The following is a 25,631-nucleotide window of genomic DNA, read 5'->3' on the forward strand; positions in this document are numbered from 1 at the left end:
GAAGTGGAATGGGAGGTGGTGGTAAGATAAAACCAGAAATTAGACAAAATAAACTTAAAAGAAAGAAGCGTGCTTTTCGTACTGGAATGTTTACGAAGAAGGGAGATGCCGTTTCCCGATTGGTTCAACGGTATCAGGTGATAAAAGGAACTCCTTGATTGGCTTTTACCGTTGTACATAAATTAGAATAATTTTCCCTTTGTTGTTACTATAAATAACTTATATGATAACTTTTTCATAATCGGCCAAAACATTTAGTTTTGAAAACAATTGTAGGTTTTTATTTTAATCCAAATGTTTCGTTATAACCTATTTTATATATAGCACAATATTGTTTATACATCATTATGTTATACTGCAGTAGAGAAATTAGGTGACTTCCTGTAGGGGACTTTGTATTGCATGGCAATATTTCATTCACTTGATTATTTAAGAACAGTCATCTTACTGACTGTGTGATGGCCCGTTGTATAAGTTCGTAAATGTCACATCACTAAATATAAATGGATGAATTTTTCTTATTCGTTGTACTTGAAAAAAAACATGACATAATTTGTTCTATAGGGTTATTGTTATTTGTCATTTGACAAAATGACACTTTGTGTGATATTTATATCTGCTATCTGAATTATACATATTATAGCCTTGTTACAAGCTTCCAACAAAGCCACTGATCCAAAAGTAGTCAGGAAGGCAAGAAACTATTACAAAGCTTGCATGGACAAGGGTAGGTAAACTGTGATTATTAGTTGAATATATCAGTGCACTAGCATTTCAAAATTTAATTTACATTTTACAGATTTTTGCCATTTTCTTCAACCTTGCAATCTAGTTTATCTGCTGGTGTCAATGTATCTGTTTGATATGTCCGAATTTCGCGTATTATACTGGAAATTAGATCAGATACGTTAACAGTTTCCATATTCACATGCACATATCGTGTGTATCAAAGTCGTTTGTGACGTCATTCAAATGCGTTTCTAGAATTAAAAAAGTTATTTAATGGATACATTTGCATTTTCTTTCTAATCATAAAGAGCATGTTTGTATGATTTATATAAGTGTACGTGCGTACCATGAAATCATTATTATTGGTGAGGAACTGAACTTCGTGCATTTCGTAGTCATGCAAATTCACGAAATAAAGTCATAGTGATATAGTCATATTTGCAAATAATACTGTAGAATTACAGAAAAGTATTGATTTATTATATGAATATTGTTGTATATGAAAATTAAAAGTGAATGTTGCTAAAACAAAATTTTCGAAAAGGAAGGGCCTTTCCTAGGGATACAGTGTTTTATTATAATGGCCAGCCTGTAGAAATAGTGAACAAATTTAGTTATCTAGGTATTGTTTTTACGACCGGTGGTTCATTTAGTAACGCTTTAGATACTTTATCGGGTCAAGTACCTAAAGCAATCTTTAAATTATACAAATATCTGTATCAGTTTACATATATATCACCGCGTCATAAGTTAGAACTGTTCGATAAACTTGTTTCCCCAATCTTAAACTATTGCTGTGAAGTATTGTGTTTTTCTAATAACTTGTCTGTAGAAAGGGTTCACATGCAATTATGTAAAACAATACTTGTAGTCAAGAAAACTACACAAAATGATTTCATATATGACGAATTTGGTCAATATTCATTAAACCATTCATATGTTTCGTATTATTAAATATATTGGTTGGGAAGTTGAGGATTAGATGGAAATAAATACGTATATTTAGCATACAATATGTTAAAAAGTGATTTTGAACATAATCCAAACAAGACTAATTGGTGCAGTTCAAACTTAAAAGATTTGCTATGTTCCCTTGGTTTGCAGAGGCTTGGGTTTATCAAGGTGTAGGCGATGACAAAGTATTCCTCTCGTTGGAAAAGCAACGATTAAATGATCAATATAATGTACTATGTATTTTATGTACATTTGTATTTATGTAACATAACTAATGTGGTGTTGTGTTTTTTGAGCCCCCTGCCCCGCCCTCCCCCCTCCTCCCATGAGTGGTGGGGGCATATAGATTTGATCTTGTCCGTGCGTGTGTCCGTGAGTCCGTCCGGACGCGCCTAGCTCAAAAAGTATTGGATATAAAATGACGAATCCTTGCATGATTCTTTATCATGATATGAACTTGCGCACGTCCTATTTTTCGTCTGGATCCGCCTCTATTTTTAGAGTTATGGCCCCTGAAATAGTCAAAAATGTACATTTTCACACTGTGACGCGCCTAGCTCAAAAAGTATTTGATACAGATTCATGAAACCTTGCATGAGTCTTTATCATGATATGAACTTGCACACCTTCTATTTTTCATCTGGGTCCGCCCCCTATTTCCATAGTTATGGCCCCTGAAATAGGAAAAAATCGCACATTTTCACCTTGTGACGCGCTTAACTCAAAAATTATTATATATAAATTGATTAAAACTTGCATGAGTCTTTATCATGAAGTGAACTAGGGCACCTCCTACTTTTGTCTGCCTCCAGCCCCTATTTTCAGAGTTATGGCCCCTAAAATAGTCAAAAAATGCACATTTTCACCTTCTGACACACCTAGCTCAAGAAGTATATGATATAAATGGATGAAAACTTGCACGAGTCTTTATCATGTTATAAACTTGCACACCTCTTATTTTTTGGCTGGCTTCATTCCCGATTTTTTAAAGTTATGTCCCCTAAAATGGTAAAAATAATGCACATTTTCATCTAATTATGTGCCTAGCTCAAAAAGTATTTGATGTTAATTCATGAAACTTTGCTTGAGTCTTTATCATGATGTGACCTTGCACACTTGGCATTCTTCTTGAGAATCTTAACGTTAATTACAGAGTTATTGCCCTTGAAATAGCCAAAATAGTGGATTTTAGTCGAGCCCGTAAGGGAGCGAATACATAGTTGTCTAAATGGCTGTTCGGGGTATGTGCGTGCGTCAGTGCGTCCGTCCGGATTTCTTTGTCCGGACCATAACTTTGTCATTGATTGTGGGATTTTAAAATAACTTGACACAATTGTTCACCGCTATGAGACAGCGTGTCGCGCGCAATACCCGTGTCATCTTAAATGTCAAGGTCACACTTGGAGTTTATAGGTCAAATATGGCTAAAAATGACATTTTCCGGACAATAACTTCGTCATTGAATGCGGGATTATAGAATAACCTGGCACAGTTGTTTACCACCATGAGAGAGATGGTGTGTAGCATGCAACACCGGCGTCAATATCTTAAAGGTCAAGGTCAAACTTGGAGTTTAAAGGTCAAATATGGCTATAATTGACCTTGTCCGGACAATACCTTTGTCATTGATTGTGGGATTTTAAAATAACTTGACATTGTACCACCATGAGCGGTGTGCGCGCAACCGTTAATCTTAAAGGTTAAGTCACATCTGAGTTAAAGGTCAAATATGCTATAATTGACCTTGTCCGGACATACTGTCATTGAATGTGGATTTAAATACTGCACAATTGTTGCACAATGTCTCAGTGAGCAGAGTTTCGGTGCAACTCCATCCTTTTGACAGCTGGTGGGCTCGACATGTTGCCCTTGGGCATCTAGTTTGTTTGTGATGCTCATAGCTCAAAAAGTATATGGCAAAGAATAATGAATCCTTTTCATAAAATGTTTGTTGAGGCTATACCCCTTAAGACTGCAAACATTTGAATTATTCCTCTTATTTGTGACAAATGTACCTGTGGGACACAACCTGTGTCCTACAGACACATTCTAGTTATTATTTTCTGAGTTCAAATGCGACTTAAACTGATTGAGAAAATACTTTTTTGTAATTGGTTTATCAGTTTCGTTATTATCCTACTTTCTGTTAATTTTAAACGTTAATGTGAAATGTAGACGTTCTAAAATCGATGTAAGGTAAACATAATTTGAAATGCATTCTTCCATGACATTATTTGGTAACTTCTTTCTACTATTTTACCGGCCTTCTCCGGGTACATTCGTACCTCATCTAAAAGGATTTAATTTGAAACGCAATGTCAGTTTTGCTAGTTATTATATGTAATATGTGTCATTGTACATTTCTTTTGTACTTCATTTAAACGTAATGTCAGTTTAACTAGTTCTTATATGTTATATGTGTCATTGTATATTTCTTTTGTACACTGTCTGCTGTTGAATTTGTGTCTATTTATGTCATCATGGACTTTTTTAGCCTACTTGATTTGAAAAAAATGTCTCTTTATATAAGTGTACGTGCGTACCATGAAATCTTTATTATTCGTGGGGAACTGAACTTCGTGGATTTCGTAGTCAAATTCACGAAATAAAGTCAGTCCTAACGAACAAATAATATTTCGGGGAATCCACTGCTTTCATCTTTTAAATTTAAAATCCATTAATTTATGCAACCATATAGCCTTAAACAACAATCATGTTTTCGTACGACAGTTGATTAAAGATATCCATTGCCCATCTTTTGTTCCAATGTTTTAACTTAATTAAGATATTTACTTAAACTGTTGAAAATGCTCTTGAAATTCTTTTTGAAGAAATGTATGAATTGATTGTATATGTAAAGCTAAATTCAAGATAAAATCTTAAAAAGCCTTTATTACGAAACCTTTCAGATTTTAGTAGTGGTACACATTTATTCTGTATTTAGCAATACAGGCATTAAAGGTGTACTATTTTAAACGTAAGGCAGTCGAACTTCGTTCTCTCGAACTTAGATAATTCGAGCACCAACCTTCGCTCGAACTCATCATAAGGTCCCGACAACACCCCAATATAATGTATATTGTTCGATAGCTCGAACTGCCTATAATTCGAACAAATTTTGACAGTCTCGTCGAGCTCGAGTGAACTAAGTTCGACTGTACTAAGTACTGTTAATACAAACATCACGTCAATTGTATGTATGCATAAACTATATTTAAATTTCTTCATATTTTCAAATATGGCACTTCAGTCTAGTATACCTATTTTAAACAATTATCACTTTTTCTTTAAAAGTCGAGTAATATCTCCTGCACCAGAACCCTTGCATGTTTCTCACTAAAACTCTGATAACCTATAAATATTTGGGAGAATTTCTTATTAGCATAAAATGCAGGGCATGCTTTCACGCAGTAGTTCAAATGTTCAATGTTTAGTCTTTTGCACTAAACTCAAAAGCTAAACTGAAATGTCGATATATCTGGTTTGTGAAAACATATGTCAACATTTCATTGCATGTATAAGAAAGCAACGTAACGGGCACAAGACAGTTACAGAGCTGAAAATGTTCATATTACTTTAACGGTTGAAGATGTACAGGATTTGTTAAATATCCATTTAAATCTCTGCAATTTATCAAGGATTACTGTTAATAATGATTTCAGCAAATGGTATATTTTAAATTGAAGATAAAATCGAAGCACTCGGACTTAGGTACATCCATCAGTTTGCAGAAGCGGTTGGAGGTTGGCCAGTGCTTGGTTCAAACGCTGGTGGAAATTGGGATCTTAACAAATACAGTCTTGAAGATTTGCTAATACAGTCAAAGCGGCGGGGGACAACTACGTCACTTATCGCAGTTGGTGTCATCAATGATTTTTTACATCCAACGAAATACATACTTTATGTAAGTTTTAATACTTATAATAAAATATGGTTATTACAACACTAATTTGATCTTGGAATTTATCTTCCGCATGTGCGGAATTCACCAGGCCTGTATCTCCCAAGACGCACAAAAAGCATCTAACAATAAAACTATTGAATACTTTACATCTTTCAAATGCTATGATGTCATTTTTGCTTACGGATATTTGACTCTCGGACCGCTGACTGACAAAATGAAACTTGGCGCATAATTAGCGTAATACTTCTGAATGTCAAAAACATGAAGAAAAAAAGTACAGGTTTTAATTTTGATAATAAAGCTCTATATACATGTATATTAATTGTCGGGAACATATTTTCTTTCAATGTTTTGTTAAAACTTGTTCATAATATGTGTTGCCATGCCAATTCTCAGATTACCTTTCATTTGGGAAAAATGGGTGAGTATCTAGTGAAATTTGCTGTACATCTCAGGCCATCTTTTACATAATGCTCTTATGAATACATTGAAGTCTAGAACACAAAACATTACAGGAACTATTAGGCCTGGCTTTTCTTTAAAGTCTTTGAAAGTATATGACAACTTATTGTTTGTAATAGCGTCGATGACGTCACTAGCGTACCATGAATCACGAATCATGGTGGTGTAGTAGTGATTCCAATATGTTTAAGATAATTCAACATGTGTGATACAAATTTTTGTTACTTTCACTTTGTCTTTCCGCATATTATGAATATTATATAAAATAAAATATATACAAACAAATTTTATTTCCTTTAAAATTATGTACTTGGTGCCTTTGCACTTCTGCAATGAGCGTTTCCTCTTTTTCCTCCAGAAAGGAAAAGAATTTCTCGACAGATGAAATCATGACTCCATATATTGAACGTCATGGTGCGAAACAGGTCACACGCGGTTATCAATAAAACATCAAAACCCCGTATCTGACGTCGATCCAAAAAAGTAGCTTTTTGTTGTTTTCAGATCGACCAAGCTACGCTAGGAATGCCTAGTCGAGAGTACTACCTCAAAGATCGCGATGACAAAACTCTTATAGCGTACCAGACACTGCTTGAAAAGAGCTATGTTGCCTTCGGTGCTGAATCCAACTACTGCTGAAAAAGATGCAAAAGATGTTGTTGACATGGAAATAGAATATGCAAATGTATATGTACACTAGAATTATTTTAATAGTAACATCTAATAATGAACTTAATACTATATGTAAGTGAAGTTCCATTTAAAGTCTGAATGATAAATATATTTATTACATCTATATTAGTTTATTATAAGGTAAACCAAGTAGGACAATGAAGGCAAAACGGGGTTTCCCACATAATATTATACACAAAAATGGAATGGAATCAAATTAATTTGTTTAAATCGGTGGTTCTGTAATAAAACAAAAATGACGCCGTGAAGTACAGTTAAATAAAGTATACCAAAAAAGCAAAATTTTATGTAAAGCCGGAAGGTTATTCTGGTTCGTATCACTGTAATTGTGTAGCTGTATCAACAATATCAATGGCAGAAGCATGCGATAGTATTTCTAAATAATCAGACACTTCAATACTATAACGCTATACATATACAATGTGGCGGCATCAGCGAGTCCGATATGTCTCTTTCGGATGGGTACGAATCCAAATAGTATCCGTGTTGTACCGAATAATGTCTTTTTATTCTATGCTAAAAATGATAAACAATGCAAACGGGCCCCATTTTATCTATATTTAACGTGTTAAAGTGACTGGAACGAGTGATAATGGACACATATGCATTAATCTTTCATTGACGTTTGATTTCATGCGGGTATGGAATACGAGTGGTGTTCCATAAATACATAGACTCGCTATACAACTTTGTCCCCGTTATGTGCAATTTAGTAACATGTCTGCTAGCAAATGTACGTATGAGATTGGGATCACGTCACAAAATACAGAATTAGAGGGTATTTAACAACCATATAATACTGCACTAGAGGCCCAGTCGACGTTTAGTCGTATTAAAGGCAAAATCACCAGTAACTGCAAATAAATGTCTGTAGTAAAAATTACCTCAACTGTCTGAATTATAACTTATGATATTTGAAGTGAGTTTCTTAAAATTCAACGTCATTCGAGGTTGAAATAAACAATGTTTGTCTATTTATTCGTCACAAGAATATATAGAACTCTTAGGAAGAAATTAAACAAGGCAAGAACTCAGTAAAACACCGGCACTAACTTCTGAATCACTGTAAAAAATCAAGAATTTTAGTTGATCAAACTTGAAACGTAGCTCAATCATCAATTAGCAAAATTTTAGAACTTGATAAGGCATCACAAACCTACAAATAGTTTGTTGTATGGTTTCCAGAGGCAAATTGACAACAAGTCTAATACCTAATACTTCTGCTAATAGAGACTGATATTTTGATAAATTGACTATTCTTATTTTTTAACCGATTCACTTCTTTTTAGGTGAGAAAAATTGATAAGACTTTAATTTCAGCGATGAGAAAATGATTAAACTGATTTTGAAAAATATCGTACACAAGGTTGACGTTATGAAGACGTCATTGACGGGGACCGGGCAGTCAAACTGATACAGTTATATGCCTTTTTTTGGCCTATTTAGAAGTTATCGCATCTGTCTACATATCTTCTGAACGACCGTTTTCTATTGTATCAAATACAAAACTATATTGTACGATCACATTGTGCAATGGTGAATCGCTAGCTGGACGGCAAAATTGGTACAGAATATAAATCATGATATAGATGTTTCAAATGTAAAAGCTCAGTGTTATAAAAACGAAATTTTGTGCACTTTAGATAACACTGCCAAGTGATTTAAGAAGAGATGTTACGAAATGGTACAACAAAATGACCACTGGAGAGCTTGGTGATAAATTTCCAGGGGTAATATTGCAGCTAGTTTTAATGTTTAACATACTATACAAAACATAAGGTCCAAAATATACAGACTGGACATCGATATTATTAAAAGCAAATCTGATGTCTATATTGCATTTTTGTCTCAATCCCCAGTCACAGTCATGATTTTATATCGAAAAGAGACAAGGTTTTTATCTAATAATTTGTTTTGCCGTCGTCTTCTGAGAAATGGGCATCAAAATTGTATCATAAAAGCGAACTCGCGACCATAATATAGCAGAGTCGTTCAATATGCATGTACTTTTTCATGAATGCTTGAACTAAAAGAGAAGTCATAACTTTACGGCCAGAAGATGGAAAAACTTTTTCATGAAGTGGAATGTGATGTGTTGATTGTGAAGTTAGGTTTAATGATTTCTGTAATTATGGACAGTACTAGAAAGAAATGCAATTTCTTATAAATAATTACAATTTAAATTGTATAAATACAGTTAAATTTGATAAACAATACCTGTACACTTTGTAGGTTGAATGGAAAAAACTGATAACGGGCACGATGAAAATTATTGGGATGTCAATAAATGACTCTGAGCCGGTTGTAGCCGTATCACCCTCCTTTCTCCAGAAAATTGGTAATGTCATCAGCAAATACCCGTCTAGGTATGAGAACAAATTGTTTTGCAACAAGTACTTTAACACGCATACTATGACAATTATCAGACTGGAAGACTAGGGAAAAGGTGTTTCTATTTAATCCAGAAAATCATTTTGCATATATGCGTGCATGTTTTTGTGTGTGAGTGCGCACATGCGCGTGCGCATGTATGTGTGCGTGAGTTTGTTTGGGACAAGCGTCGTTTTTAAATTTTTTCAGTCATATGAACTATACTACTGGTAGTGAACACAATTTCCAACTTTATAGCACTACCTGACGGTCGCATCACACTGACTCCGGGCACTTACTGTCAAGCAAGAAAGCTTCTAGTAATATTTTCTTTATTATGACGCGATCAGGGATGCTTAAATAACTTATTCTTTACCAACATATAACTTCCTATGAACTAGAATATGACCAGTAAAGATATTGCTGATATCTTAAATATAAATCTTTAAGTGTAAAATGTAAAATGTAAAATCAACAGCGTGCATTGTGTTCTAACAACATATAAATGAACAAATAAACGTATGTTTTTCCGATTTTTTTTCCAGATTGATTTTACTCAACATGATAGCATGTTATTTTGATTTCACATGTAAGCGTATCTGTATTGAAATAATACATGTCTCTCTTTTTAGGGTGATTGTTAACTACGTTATTGGGCGTATGCTACTGAAGGGCAATGTACCATTATACCTTCCCGAAATATTTACAAGTATAAAGCTTAGATATCAGCAGGTATACACTAAAAATAATATGATTCATACAAACATCAATTTAAGCTAACGATTACAATAAAATCGTAAAAGTAGATCCGTTGGAAGCACCGAGAACAAGGCAAACAGTAAAAAATTGCAGACTCGGTTTGATTGAGTCTGTTCATGAGCAGTAATGGAAAATGCAACACTGCCCACGCCCCGTAGCACCGGCTTAAGCACTATTCAATCTTCAAATCTAAACAACACTTCTATTATCATTTAAAGAAAAAAAAGAAATGTGGCATCTAAATAATGCTCAGATAATACCCTAACATATATACCCCTTGACCATTTAAATTTTATACAGCGTCAGTTTGATATCTAAGTTAAACAATATAATACTGCATACTGCGTCTTATCAGTCAAGAAGTAAAACGAGCTATTTATAGAAACCATATTTCTAAAATTGAATTTCATTCTAAATCTTTATTTTTTGATATGCTACTTACATCTATGTCTGAAAACTATACAAGAAGATAAATGCAAATAGCTTGCACGAACTATCAAGGAATGCACATTTTGTCAATTTCTGTGAACAAATCGAAGTCCAAACATGAAAGATATATATTACGATCACCCGTCAAACAAAATCAGACATTAAGAGGTTTATTGTTAGTACAGATGAAACATATTTATATTTTCTTTTATCTCAAGTAAAATGAACGCGGATTTGGGAACGTGACGCTCCGATTTGCAGTCTATTGTTGATATATACCCGTTCCCATTCGTTACCTTATCTAACTTATTGTAAGTACATGTATCAGCATTTTATGGTGCACATGCAATGTGCTCTTATTTTCGGTGACCTTTGTCCTTCAGGTTTTAAGTGGAACTACACAAGCGTCACCAAGATGGCAGAAGTGTTCCACGAATGTTAAGCACGCGTTTCCAGAGGCTGTTGGAAGGCTATTTGTTGAAGAAAAATTTAGAACAGGAGCCAAAGAAAATGTAAGATGTATAGCCAGTTTATATGATTTGTTATCAAACGGTTATTTTCAAGGAAATACTTTAATTGATAGCACGTTTCATTCCATTTCAAAAGCATTCATAAAAGTACTAATAAAAATACAATGTATAACTTGTTTTTGAATGCAATACTGCGATACATCATTTATCCTGACATCATTGTTTTCTCGACATACAGCTATTATTGAGCTCTGCATATTTTGTATGAAACATAATAAAAAAATGAAAAAGATGAACAGTTTCCTTCGTGTCATAGTGAGACATTTTATTATGATTTTAATCATCTATTTAAGCTAGAAAATCTGAAAGTATAAAATGTTAGTATATATTTCTGCACCGGATATAAAGTAAAATAAACCAAGATGGCATCAATTTGCCTGATTTCCACTTTTAGACATGTGGACTGCATAAAATAGAAATAGGCGTTACAAATAACAACTGAAACACAACTTCATTCAGGAAAGTGTTTACTTTCAAAAAAGGTCAGGCTTGGGCCTTTTGATATTGATATGCAGGTTGTGAAAAAGGTGTGATTACTACGTGTTTTCGAATGATTTCAATTGATCAAATAAATGTTGTTTCAATTTATAAATATTCTAGAAATTAAATCCCATTTTTATAAAATAGCATATGAGCCGTGCCATGAGAAAACCAACATAGTGGGTTTGCGACCAGCATGGATCCAGACCAGCCTGCGCATCCGCGCAGTCTGGTCAGGATCCATGCTGTTCGCCTTCAAAGCCTATTGCAAGTAGAGAAACTGTTAGCGAACAGCATGGATCCTGACCAGACTGCGCGGATGCGCAGGCTGGTCTAGATCCATGCTGGTCGCAAAGCCACTATGTTGGTTTTCCCATGGCACGGCGCATATATTATCAAATTATATTTTTTTCAGTAGTACAGTTACACAACAGTAAATTTTGCAGAATATATCTGGATAATCCGAAAGGGATAAAATTATGAGAAAATGGTGATTTCACAGAAAAGTTTATCCTATTATTTTATTAGAAAATGTCTGTTTTTTGTTAGACTGTCGGGAACACATAATACCAAAATAAGTTTTATAGTTAAACTAACTATCATCAGTCAACTGGAATTTTCAGGTTCTTGAATTAGTTTACAACCTGAAAAAAACCTTCAAAGGAATGGTAGATGAATTAACTTGGATGGAAGACAGTACAAAACAGCTTGCAAAGGAAAAGGTAAAACACATGCCTTTCTGATGCAAAAGCAATGAATGGTAATGCAAAGGTGCCAATCTGCCGTCAATATAAATTTCTGTTTGATACCAGATATAATTGTGTTTCCTTCATTTATATATCAAAGAGAGCTTCTCTCATATTGTGTTTCTGTAAAAACAGATCTATTACACGTGCTTGTAAGATTTATGTCCTAAATAATGTTGATCATGTGTTAATCAAAATATTTTACTAATGTCGTAATAAAAAGTGAATGAAGATTTAAATGAGGTTTTGCAATTGATGACTTCAACTATCCATACTGAGATTTAAGTGTTATGAAGGGGACACATGAAGCAGTGATGTTAAGACGAAAATCCGTTTGTTTATAATCGTTTAGATACCTACCTGTGGTTAGCGACGATGCCCAGATTATTTCATAGATCTATCGTAATTCACAGCTTTTCATTACGGTTAATCATAAAATCAGTTATAAATATTTACAATTTCGAGAAGTTTTTCCACTTACCAAAAAGTCACTGCAATCGGAAAAATAACTGCAGTTATTCCCATAACACATGTTCATGCCAAAATACCATAATTGATTACGATTTCCTTTACAGGCAGACTTCATGGAGGTAATGATTGGTTACCCGGAGCTAATATTTAACGATAGTGCTCTTCATACCAAATATGAAAACGTAAGTTACTATGTTTCATTGATTTAAATGTTCTAATTTTAATTTCGTCAGCTGGGATTTCTGAAACCATTTAAACAAGTGAAAGAATTATCAAAATTGGAGTAAAAAATGAGAAAGGTATGAGTTTTTAAATATTTGGTCAAACTGGCGGCCGTTTTGCTTCCATGGCAACAAAAAAATGGCGGATTTATTAAATTTTTAGATATGCATTTGAAATGTATTTACTTATTTCTGTAAAAACTTTTCTCTACGTATTCCAGCTATAATGAAATAAATTATCATGTTTTACACCTTACACTCAAAAAACATATGAAAACTAATCTATTTAAAAGGTTATTCGTTAAATAAAGAATACACAGTGTGTAAATGACGTCATGAACAAAAAAAATGGCTGCCTCCATGTCAGCCTTTTTCTTAAATTTCAAACTATTTGATAAACGACATTGTGTCTGAAATCATTAGTCCTCCACCTCTGATTCATGTGGGGAAGTTGGCAGTTACTTGCGGAGAACAGGTTTGTACTGGTACAGAATCCAGGAACACTGGTTAGGTAAAATGCCCGCCGTTACATGACTGAAATACTGTTGAAAAACGGCGTTAAACCCAAAACAAACAAACAAACAAACAAAGCCATATCTTTTTCAAAAGAGCTCGAGGATGGCTTTCATATAAAATTAACTTATTGTCAGGCTTACCTTACCCTTTAAAGCAAAGTATAAATGTCAATATATATACATGTTTTGTTCTATATTATAATGAATCATTTATTTATAATATTGTTTTCTTAGTTTCGTTCATAATTAATACTTGAATGTAATTCTCCAAATATGTTAATATGTATTTATTGTTAATTATAATAAAGAAGTATAAATTTTGACCATAAAAGAAATACTTGCACGAGCATCAATTAAACGTATAGGGAAATACAACATCTCTCTCTCTCTCTCTCTCTCTCTCTCTCTCTCTCCCTCCCTCTCTTTCTCTCTCCCGTTAAACTGGCTTTAGTAGATACTTTATTATAAATGTATAATACAAACAACGCAGGTGAAAGTGATAATATAATGTAAATTTCATAAATTATGAATTCTGTCAAGATATGTATATGTATGTGATTTTAGGTCACAGTATACATTGATGATCCATTGAGAACTATTATGAGCGTAGGTGAAGCTGCAGTGATTCGTGGACTTCAGAAACTAAGAAAAGACGTTGACAAAACTGAGTATTGTTAACTTATCTTTTTTCCTGTATTAAATTTAGTGAGTGATAAACGGTTTTATATTTTATTATAATGACTTAAGTAACCGTATACTTGCCATTCCTGTGTTTTAATAAAGCAAAAAAAATTAAGATGATCAACTGCTAAAAGATCTGTAAGAGCTGTTTTGTTTCAGTTGGTTTTTCTCCGCTGCTGAAGTGAACGCCTACAACATGTTTCTAACGAATCAAATTGGTAAGTTTCACGTTAGAAATAGCGGACAGATATTCGTCCAAATATTGACACAATACAATACTGACAAAGACCCAAAGTGAATATTTGAAAATATAAACATTTATCGAAACATAAAATTAACCACTTGCGTATATTAAAAATGCTAATCATTAGGGTTAAAATAGTTCGCATTTAATGCATGTATAGCAAAACACAGTATAAACGTGTGCTACCACTAAAAACTGATGTTTTTATAAACGACTGTTATTGAGTGACATTTAATTCATATGGCTCTACATACAAAAGTAATATTTTTTCTTTAGTAAATCTAAATACAGCTTATGCTACTTTTCTACATTTTAATTAAATATCTAAAGATAAAACACTTTCGTAAAACTGGGGATTCGATTTTATTGAATTCAGATATTTGTAGCCAGGAAAACTCTTTCAAAAATATTGCAGTTTGCCTCAGTTGGTGCAAAGGGCTAGGACTGGCGTTTACAATGAACATTTTGAATGGTTATTTATGTTCTATAATAAAATGGACAAAAATATTTCACGATTATTTATTTCCACATCCCGTTTATGACTCATTCCATATAAAGGATATTTGTTGAACGAGAAAAGAGTGTTTGTGTGACATTCCTTACATGCGCAATAAAATCTTGTTTTAGGGATTGAATGTTGCACTATTTAGAATTTCCACCACTCAGATCCATTCAAAGTGAAAGTGAAATAAGAATCACTTCAAAACAATCGCTATACAAAGGAACCAGTTCATTGTTGACTTTGTTGTTTATAACTATAGGAAAGGAATTGGTGATTAAAAGGGTTATTAAAACTAACTTTAAATGTTACTCTTTCATTAATGAGAAATAATGCATTGAATAGTTCCTTATATTCAAAATATATTCTTGTTTTCATTTCAGTGTTTCCTGCCGCAATACTTCAGCCACCACACTATTCATATGAGCAGCCCGCGTAAGTTTTAGCCAAAAAAACTTAAACCGCTCATGACAAACAAAATGTACTTTTAACTCCGATAATAATCATATATCTATGAATTGTTTTGAAAGAGAAGAAATGGAAAACCACTGGTCGCCCAACACGACATAAATGAAAATGTTGCACGCTCGGTTTTATTGAGCTTGTTCATGGACGGTAGTTGAAAGGAAAGCTACCGTCCACGCCCTGTAGCCCCGGGTTGAGCAGAACCCAACATTATTACACATGGTACAAGTACCGCAATAAACTTTAGATACTCGAAGGTGTATTCATACGGAAGGCATTCCGACTGCGTTGATGTTTTTTTTTTTATTCTACACATGTACAGGTCATACGGTTTAAGGCACAGCATCACTTTAAAACTAGTCTTTTATTGTATTTCATCATTTATCTCTGTTATGTAATTGTGTTATATTTACATAATTATGAACATTTGTTTTTGCTTTTATGTTCGAATTAAACTACAGTAAAGGTTTTAATATTGCAGGTATCTGAATTATGGTGGCATAGGTTATGTAATTGGACATGAGATCACGCACGGCTTTGATGATCAAGGTATGACTAAGGAACAACGTAAAACTGTTAAGGGGACCTTCATTGTCGAGTGGTTTAGGTCGCCAACTTCTAATCTTTAGACCCTCAAAGATTTAGGTTTGATATCTCGCTAGGGGTGTAGAAATTTGCATGTGCTACATCGGTGGTTCTACCTAAAAGTGACCGTCATGCCTGAAATAATACCTAGAGGGACACCTTAGTTCTTCCTCGAGCATCAAAATCTGGAAAATTTGCAATATAATTAAATTGTGTCGATGTCATTCTAGAGCCAACAACAAAATCTGTTAAGGTATTAGACCCTTTATAGTAATGTTTAAAAAATGGCATTTGCTTGGTATATTCTTAAAGTTGACCGTGTTTCGCACCGTGTCACAATTTTACCGTGCTGTTTTTGTTTTTTTTATGACTTTTGTATAATTTATGCTATTTTCTCAAGCTCAAGTAGAGACAAATTTCAAAGTGATAGCCACTACCCAAACGTTTGCAGAGAATTCATTATACCATTAATTTTGATAAAAGAAACATCAAACTATTTGTAAACAATTATAAAACAGAAAATAAAACTGTCAATATCATTTTTTCTAGGGTGCCTCAAGTAAACGGATTTAATGAGACAGAATTCTAGCTCCAAAATTGAAAAAATAAGGTCGAATCCTGCGGGTCTGTTTTGAATTTTGCTCTCTTCATTCAAAAATAAATTTGGGTCAGAAGTAAAACCTACCTACATTTTTTCCACAATATGTAATCTAAAAGTGAAGGCAAAATAGAGAACTTTAACCGCATGTAACTCAGTATTTTTAAAGATGTCTAACTCTACCTCTCCTGTTTCAGAGGTAAATTCACTTTGAACAGCAAAAAATCGCTTATCAAATGAAATGTTTCCACTTTTGTACAATAAAGCAATAATAAGTCTTGAAAGAAGTAAAAACTTACAAGAAAAATGGAAAGTAGGAAAAAAAGTTCGGTCTCAGTGGGGCTTGAATTACGCACCCCTGAAAATTGCAGTCAAAGTAAGTTTATGGTAGGAATTGAATAAAGGTACTCTATTACGGATCTAATACCTTAAGTAATATATTGCTGCAATACCTATATCAATCATTATTTTACTCATATTAATATATAATCAAATATATTAAATTAAACATCAGTTACAACGTGCAAACTTTAAAACGATTTGTAGAATACTTAATGATAAGATATAATTGACAGCAATTATATTAATTCCAGTTGTTCTTCAATTGTGTTAAACATATTTCTAAATGCATTGCTGTTTAAATAATCAGTTTATCTTGAAGAAGACTTACCAGACGTATAACTAATTTTTATTACGGACAAATATAGGCCGAAAGTTTAACAAGTATGGTGGAATGATAAACTGGTGGTCTGACAATGATTCGGCTATGTACAAAGATCGGGCAAAGTGTATAATTGAACAGTATAGTAATTTTACAGTACCAGGAACAGGCGGAATGATGGTAGGCGTGCAAAATTGAATTTTATTATTGATTTTGATAAAATATCGATTTATTTCATGATAGCAATATCTTGTTACAAATTAAAAGAAAGGAATGATTTTTACAGCGGATGTTAATGAATATTTTAGCAAAAGCTGGGTAATGGTGTATCAGTATCTTCCTGGTATCATGCAAGGCCGTCAGCGTTAGAACAAAAAACTGATTAGTTTTTATTTAATGATAACAATGACTTTAATACTAATGTCTAATATCATTATAAAAGAAAAATGGAGATTGATTCTACATGTTTCTCGTTTTATTAAAGAAAGATTACCAGTGCTGAAATTAAAATTTCAGATGCAGACAGTTGACTATGTAATGGCTCAATTTTGATTAAAAATGTCATTCAAAATTTAATTGTATCAGTGTTAACAAAAACTTCATATGTGCTAGAAATAGACAGCAATAATATATGTTAATAGTACCTCAGTATTTGTAGCATTAGTAGCTTACTTCATGTACATTTGTAACGGTGCTTAGTAAAGAGTAGTGTGTGATCAGTTATCTATTGCATTTTAGAATAAGTTCTGTTACTTGAAGAGAAGTACCACACTGTCATTGTTCACGAATTGATATGTATTGTATATTTCAAAGAAACAGTATTTGATCACAAGGCTCAGCTGCGAAAACGAAATATCACTGACATAAATCTGACATAAACCTCTTTATTCAAAATATTAATTAGCATACACCAATTTTGTCCTCGGCTAATTCTTGATTGATCTTTTACAGTTAAATGGTAAACTAACACTAGGAGAGAATATTGCAGATAACGGTGGAGTCAAAGAAACATTTAAGGTATTCTCTCAAGTATGCATATGATATACATTTGATATACTTCGTTTTATTGTTTCACTATGAAAGTAACGCCGACAATGCATTTTATCATCGCATTATAAATGTAGTTCTTGATCTCATCTTTGAAATTTATTTTGACACTACGTTCTTCTTACCATATATGAACATCATTCCATTCTTGACTTGATCTGTAAAAAAAATGCAGTACATGTGATTGAGCTGGAAACTCAGGAACCTTTTCTGGCAGCAAGAGTTATTTATCAGAAATAGATCTTAATTATCATACCTGATGAATTTTTGACATAGTATTTTCAATTTAATTACAAGAAGTCGACCAAAAATCATAGCGTGATATAACAGAAAACCATACATGTTTATTCGGCATATCTATTGTCACTGTTAGGAATCTACTGAACTTTTTTCTTCAATGAACGATTTAGAGTCCATATTGTTCTTACCAGGCGTATCGCGAATGGTTGAAGACAAACCGACATGGCAAAGAAGAGCAAAAACTACCCGGGCTGAACTATACACCTAATCAGTTGTTGTTCCTAAATGCTGCACAGGTATGAACAACACAGAATAAAATGTGTATATCATTTGTTATCATCTACATATTGTACTCAGATTTGTTGGCACTGGCCTTTTTACTCGTTCAAACAAGGCATTGTAGAGACAAAACTTACGTTGTACAGAATTCTGTAATAATGTTTACAAATTTATTTTTTGCTCAACTGTGTGATAAAAAAACTTGCAAATTTGAATCAACCAGCGGAACAATACTTAAGATGAAAAACTGGCGTGGCATCAGCGGAGCTTGACAGTTCGAACTTTTAGCGAGAGACCGAAGGCTTACCCTGTGAATAACTTCCTTCCCCTCTCTGAAACTGTTCTTACTGCATATACAATAATGTTAATGTACCAGGTACCCTTATATTAAGAAACATTACGTATATTTGTAGGTCCACAGAAATAAATCAGACTCTAGTGTCAGACGCTGCTTTCAGACAATTTAATGCCGCTATGGCTAGATTAAATTTAGAAAAAAATGATGTTATCTTTAAAAGAATTCATGTACTTTTGTATAAATTAGGTATGGTGCGGCGAAACAAGAAATGAAGAAAAAATAAAAAGACTATACACAGACCCTCATAGTCCGCTAATGTTCAGGTATTGCAATATATATATATTTTGAAATATAATTTGAAAATTGTTGATAAACATATTCAAACAAACTACTAGTCACCTGTAAGTGTGTGTATGTACGTTCAATCATCTTTGCTTGTCAGAATAAAAGATTTCTAGTAGTAAATCAGGAATTAGAAACACAAGAAAAAACATCATTAAATCCCATATTGAACATTCTGAAAGTTAACAAAGTATCGTGTCAAAATGTTTTTCTTAACTGGTATTTACAAAAGCACAGCGAGTATGATAGTAGTTTATAATGCACTGAAACGGTAAATTCCCAAGACATGGCTTTCTATAGTTTGTCAACCCAACAACTGGATAATATTGGGTTATTTAACATTGTTCTGTACAATACGGAGATATATTTGGACGAGTACCCAGCTGAGGAAACCATATTGGACGAGCCGCTAGGCTGGGTACAAATATATCTCGTATTGTACAGTACAATGTTAAATAACCTTTTTATTCTATATCTATTTTATTCTAGTTTAAATTAAAAATGATTCACTGAATATCGTATTTCTGCCTCCAGCTTGGCATGGGTGCAAATATATATTATACAAACGCATAATCAAACGGCTACTTCACCCGATTTACTTTCGGGAACATTTTCACGCGTTTCGGGCATTATCGTACATAGGACTGTTGAACCGTCCAAATACGGAAAATACAGGATTTGTTTTTGTACGAACGTGCGTCCAATACGGTTATATATTGTAAGGTCACGTGTTGCAAATAAACGTTTACGATTGGATAAATGAAATAGATATAGAATAAATAAATATATTCATTACAGTATACACTTACTGACTACGAAAACATAAAATATAGACAATATCATATCGTCACGTGTGATATTTTTTATCATTTTATAATTTAAATCAAAATTTACATTAGGTATGCACTCAGTCAATCTTTTTACTTTTTTCTCTCAAAAACTAGAGTAAATGGTCCTCTGCAAAATTCGGAAGAATTTTCGATAGCTTGGAATTGCCCAGCTGGTTCCTACATGAATCCTTCTAGCAAGTGCACAGTGTGGTAGACGTGGAGGACAACAGAACGGATGACGACCATGTTTATAATGTTAAAACAACATCTGCATTTGACTTGTTATTAAATAAACTTAGCATTCAATATATCTTGTTTGTTTGTGACTTTCGTATTTTAACTCAGGTAAAATATAGATTAAACAGATATCAAAGAGACTAGGCTCCAGATGTTGGGTAAAACTGATCTTTCTTTTGAATTAGGTCTACGAACATTAGAGCATTAGTCTTTGTTTCTAAATTATCACTAAAATGCTTAATTGAGAACAGAAACATGAAACGTTCCTATTACCGGTATCTTGACCAAAACACCACGGAGGAATTCGTACTAAACGATCGCTTATATTTCAGGCAGTTTACTTTCTGTACCTCATTACAAACGATTTTCAATTTTGGGAAAAAAGCTAAAACTACTATTGTCGTATGATATGGAGGTCAGTATCTTTCAAGTTTTCGACTATTTTAAAAACGGCGTTAACCCCCCCCCCCCCCCCCCCCCCCCCCCCCCCCCTCCCCCCAAAAGAAAAACATACAAAAGATTATAATCGATTGTCTTTGATCATTATTTATGTACTAGCATTTTATTTTTAAATTTATGAAGAATAGAGCTTGTAATTGTTGTTTAGATTATCAGATTATATAGCATTTACTTGTGCAAAGGTATGCGTATATCTAAAAAGTAAAACGAAATTCTATGACAAGTGAATAATTCATCCATGCATACAAATTGAAAGTGAGCAACCCAAAATTGGTTTTAGAGTAACTTAACGACACATTCTAAACACTTGGACTTCTGTACAGGTGTCAACAAACGGGAAACCCATCTATCATAAATCTTCTTTAATCTAAAACGGTCAGTCAGAATATGATGTAGTCCTTCCTGAAATGAATTCACTTACCCTCACCGATGTCGGTTCGAGCCTCACTTGGGGTGTTGAATTCTTCATATGAGAAAGCCATTCAGCTGGCTTACGGAAGGTCGGTGGTTCTACCCAGGAGACCGCTCGTGATATATAAATGCACGGAGGGGCACCTGGGGTCTTCCTCTATCATCAAAGCTGGAAAATCTCCATAAGACCTATATTTGCGACGTTAAGCCCAGAAGTTCTTAAATAGTTAATCAGTCTAAACAATTTTCATCGATCCTTCTACGGTAACATGCAAGATACCTTCCAAAACTGTACTATCAAATAAAAATTGTACTGAGCGTTTAGCTTCGGACACTTTGGGAAAATACATTGTTTTATTTTGTCAGTTAGCGTCTAGACGACTCGTCGAATCCGAAAGATTTGCACATTGTAAACGTAGTAACGACCGGTGGGTTGTGAACCACAACAACTGAATGAAAACAAACTAGAAAAGTGGTAAACTCGAATTTTTCCCATCTTGAGATATCCATGGTCATGTACACAGCAAACATAAGGTATTTTGCGACCGAGCAGTTATACTCGTTGTAGGCATACAATCTGAAAACTGCGAAAGTTTGAAAATTAGGAAAGGTTATGGCATATAATCTATGACAGATAAAACTTCGCGAAAGTACTGGAATAGAAATATTCAGGATATATCTTTTTGGTATTTCCTAAAACGTACGTTAATTTCATTGTAAACAAACGTGATTTTAACCTATCATTGCTTGAAAAATGAGTGTTTTGGTGCAACGATTTACTACAGTATGTCAGAATTACTGCAGGTCATGAACAGACACAATCAAACCTAGTCTGCTATTATTCTATCTTTTACAGATCTTATTGACTGTCACAACAGCAATCTTTAAGTGCCGTATGGCGGCTGTAAAAAGTCTCTCCGTACTTTGGATTCAGTGTTATTATATTTTCTGGTCCCTTTGGATCATTTAGTCTATTCAATAGATCTGTAATAAATGTAAAAGTAAAGTTTCTTGTTTACCGTGGGTAGTCGACGAAAGTCTCCACCTGGAATGGATGGAACAACTTATTTCCAGCCGAGCCCACGGCCGGCGTCATATTTACCTCCCAAACATCCAGTCTAGGCCGATACTGCTGGAAACAGTATCAATTTAAGTAAATCACCCAGCACTGAACACTAGTCGGAATATCAGCTGCGACCGGGAATCGAACCCGGACCGCTGGCTAACCACTGCGCCACTGACTCTCTATAGAGCTCCACATAAGCCAGTGCAAGTGGGAGTGAGAGATGTTGCACATTAAATTACCTCTCATAAACAAACTCAGTCAAACCGAGCCTGCTATTCTTCTTCTTGGTTGTATTCTATACTTTCAGAATATCATTTTACAAATTTTATTGATATGACATTTCACATTGCCTTTCATTGTGTCCCATGTAATTTTCTGTATCAACCTTGAACCTCTATTCGAGTCTTAGTGTATAACCTATTTTTTAAGCCAATGAGACGGCTGCATTTTTCAAATGTTTGAATTTCTATTTCATGTAGACAGCTGAAGTTGAACACTTAATTATTAAGAGTGCACTCTTCAGAATTAAGTCTTCAGATACACTGCGCATGCCCATGTTTGCAAATTTATTAATAACACATCTAAAATGTCAAATTTGATTGAATTAAAAAAAAAAAAAAAACAGACGACAATTTCAGCAGACGACAAATTTCATAGCAAGAAAAAACAGATTTATTAATGACACATTTAAATTGTGTATAAATAGAATATACTGAAATATAGGGGAGACGTAAATAATGAAATAAAAGTAACATATACAGTACATCCTATGTTGTGAACGTAAGTCATTTCTTAAGGTTATTCCGTAACCATAAAACAGTAAACAAAATATTGGAAAAATGTTATTCCGGGTCAGTTTAATAAATGATCAAATGTCTAAAGCAATTTTGCGTCCATCCTTCCAGAGGATAATCTTTTTCACACATTTTTGAACGTACAACGTTAGGCATTCCTGGTCTTGTCCTCCATTTCAGTGTGTTTCATAGATGCGGAAACATTACATGCACTTTCTGGTGAAATGTTCTGTGGAGGGTTGACTTTTTTCTTCCATGACTTTGGCAGGAGAGAGGATGATTTTTTTTTCGTCCATTGTTTTGGCGGGAGGGTCAAGAATATTACTAATATCATTAACTTAAGCATATTGAAATTTTCTCGCTGGTAAGTTTGCACTGCAGCACTCCGATGCTTGCTGCGGCTTGTAACTGCCTTATCACTGAGGCGCTCATTGTACAAAGAAGTACATAATGTGACACGTGCCGAATGGTTGGTTATCTTGCGTCTAACAGTGGGAATGTTAGCTTCAGAGAAAAATTTCTTCATTCTCTGTTTCAAAACGTTTAGAGGTAAAGTACCAGAACTGTAACGGATACTATTGTTTTCATCAAGCCCTTGCAATGGTTTACGATACAGAGGTCCTTTCCTTGGCACATGTTCCAGATATTTTTCGTACATTTTAACAATACTTCTGTCGTTTGTCCCCTGTTCATAGTGAATTATTGGCTCCACGTTTATTTTCCTATGTAACAGACCCCCCTGTGAGTTTTTTCTCACACGTGGTGTAAATTTTACATACTTGCGTTGATTAGAATGATCAAAACCAATCTCAAATTGTTCAGCTTGGCAGTCAACATGCTCCTGAAACCCCCTAAATTCAAATGCTTTGCCATTATAAAAGAAAACAGCGTTACTGTGTCCTTCTGCAGAAACCATGTTAAACACATTGCTACACCACAGCTGCTCTTCGTCGTCTACAGTAACAGGGTCAGCTCTGCAGGGGTTCACACCTACACCAGCCTGTGTGAGTTCCTTCATACGCGAATCTAAAGTTTTACGGAACTGTGCAAAGTCAGTATTGTCCGATTTAAGAACATTTAATCCAGTCATTTTACACTCAGTACGAAGGTAGCGCTGCAAACCAGTTACAATCTGAATAAGTGTGTTAGGTGGGTAGGGCCCTCCGTCCTTTCTACGAGTTTCAACGATAAATCTCTGTAACCAATATTCAAGCATTTCCATGTCCTTAAATTCACCAACATTTTCGGGGATAGGATAATCTGGTTCTAATGTCGTCTCGAAGCGCCCATTTCTTGCAGAAGCCCATTCTCTCCACACTGAAGTTGCCCAGTTATTATTCTGGCGAGTTTTTTTTAGGAATTTCTTCTCAAGTTCATCTGTTGAAACCGAGGGGGCAACTCTTGTATCACCTTGGCCCTAAAATTAAAAACATAGCTTCATAGTAATCATCTTAACATTGTTTTTTTTTTGTTTTTTTTTTCTTTTACTTTTAAACCAAATGCCTGTGTTTTTAGACCTTACCATGCTGACACTAATAATGAGTAACAGAGTAACTCAGCATCTGGTTAAACTTGAAAATATTTTTTAAATGAATAAAAAAGCAGACGAGAATAAATTTTACCTTGTTCAGGCAGCAAATCCTAGGTTGCAATGGACAGAATCTGTGTTAAAGTAGGTACCTCTGTCATATTGAAATCATCGCCAAAAAGAGCTTCAAAATCCCCGGTTGCACATAAATCAAAATTGAATATTTCTTCATTTGAACTCATTGTTGTATGTAAACCTATGCAGACAATAATCACAATATGAATGTCAACTCGCTGCTCTAGGTAAAAACTGCACTGAGTAATCTGAAAACGTCTGCAGAGACATGGCTAGGTAATTATCACTTGACACATACATGGTGCCTAAAAATAGGTTATACACTAAAATATTTAGAGTGCATAAATAGGACTCTTCATGAATATCTAGTACGTCCCAACATGTAACTACATATTTCTTTCAGCAATAACCCTCAACTAGTCCCTTGACAGTCTCTTCTTGTCTGGCTTAAGCCATATAGCAACGGCAGATATATCAAGATCTTATTGTTGAAGTTTCATCTTTCTTTTAGGTGATTTCATCCAGTCTGTCAATCGCCTCTTCATTTTTTTATTCAAAATAACAAATAACATCCATATAAATAATAATCAACGTTTCCCACTGTCAAACAGCTGAAGACAAGCTCTGTCGATTCAAGGTGCCTGTGTGACACACAGGCATAGTTGTGTACTTCTACAGACCTATCATAGACGTTGAAAATGTAGTTTACTGCATATCTGCCTCAATCAGAACAATTTAGGGAAAAAAGATATTAAGTCGACGTTTGAATAAAATGCAATGTCATTCAAACTCTCAAAACAATTTGTTCTTGGAAACAGTCACTTCATGCAATCGCCAATAGTTCACACAGACATGTATCCCATCTCCATCGCGTTTTCTCACAAAACACAAAGATGCTGACAAAGGGTAACTACTTCCCTCAGTTATTCCCGAATCAAGTTGTCCTCAAAGAGTTTCTTCCCTTGCTCTGCAAAAGCGGTTCACATCATGTACTTCTTTTATAGGTCTTGCATCAGAAGTATATAATGT

General features: G+C 34.1%; 2 protein-coding genes across 3 annotated transcripts; one reads left to right on the forward strand and one right to left on the reverse strand.

Annotated features, from left to right (window-relative positions):
* Positions 1–5,446: 5,446 nt before the first annotated feature.
* Positions 5,447–20,334, forward strand: LOC123554771 (neprilysin-1-like). Of its 2 annotated transcripts, none has more exons than XM_053547740.1 (17): positions 5,447–5,587; positions 6,554–6,734; positions 8,386–8,472; positions 8,975–9,108; positions 9,745–9,844; positions 10,684–10,812; positions 11,934–12,032; positions 12,632–12,709; positions 13,828–13,931; positions 14,104–14,162; positions 15,071–15,122; positions 15,634–15,701; positions 17,043–17,176; positions 17,948–18,013; positions 18,454–18,579; positions 19,107–19,183; positions 20,147–20,334. In XM_053547740.1, exons 2-17 carry the CDS (start codon positions 6,654–6,656, stop codon positions 20,244–20,246), a joined length of 1,494 nt encoding a protein of 497 aa, XP_053403715.1. In that variant the 5' UTR covers positions 5,447–5,587; positions 6,554–6,653; the 3' UTR covers positions 20,247–20,334. The 2 variants fall into 2 exon arrangements, with proteins under 2 accessions (XP_053403715.1, XP_045201041.2); XM_045345106.2 differs by having other exon boundaries at positions 18,475–18,579.
* A 2,813-nt stretch (positions 20,335–23,147) lies between these two features.
* On the reverse strand, positions 23,148–24,769 carry LOC123535173 (uncharacterized). Its single transcript, XM_053547063.1, has 2 exons — positions 24,680–24,769; positions 23,148–24,416 (listed from the first exon to the last, which is right to left on the reverse strand). The coding sequence occupies exons 1-2, from the start codon at positions 24,767–24,769 to the stop codon at positions 23,148–23,150; spliced, it is 1,359 nt and encodes a 452-aa protein (XP_053403038.1).
* Between the last annotated feature and the right edge of the window lie 862 nt (positions 24,770–25,631).

This window comes from Mercenaria mercenaria, chromosome 7 (assembly GCF_021730395.1).
Source record: "Mercenaria mercenaria strain notata chromosome 7, MADL_Memer_1, whole genome shotgun sequence".
NCBI lineage: Eukaryota > Metazoa > Mollusca > Bivalvia > Venerida > Veneridae > Mercenaria > Mercenaria mercenaria.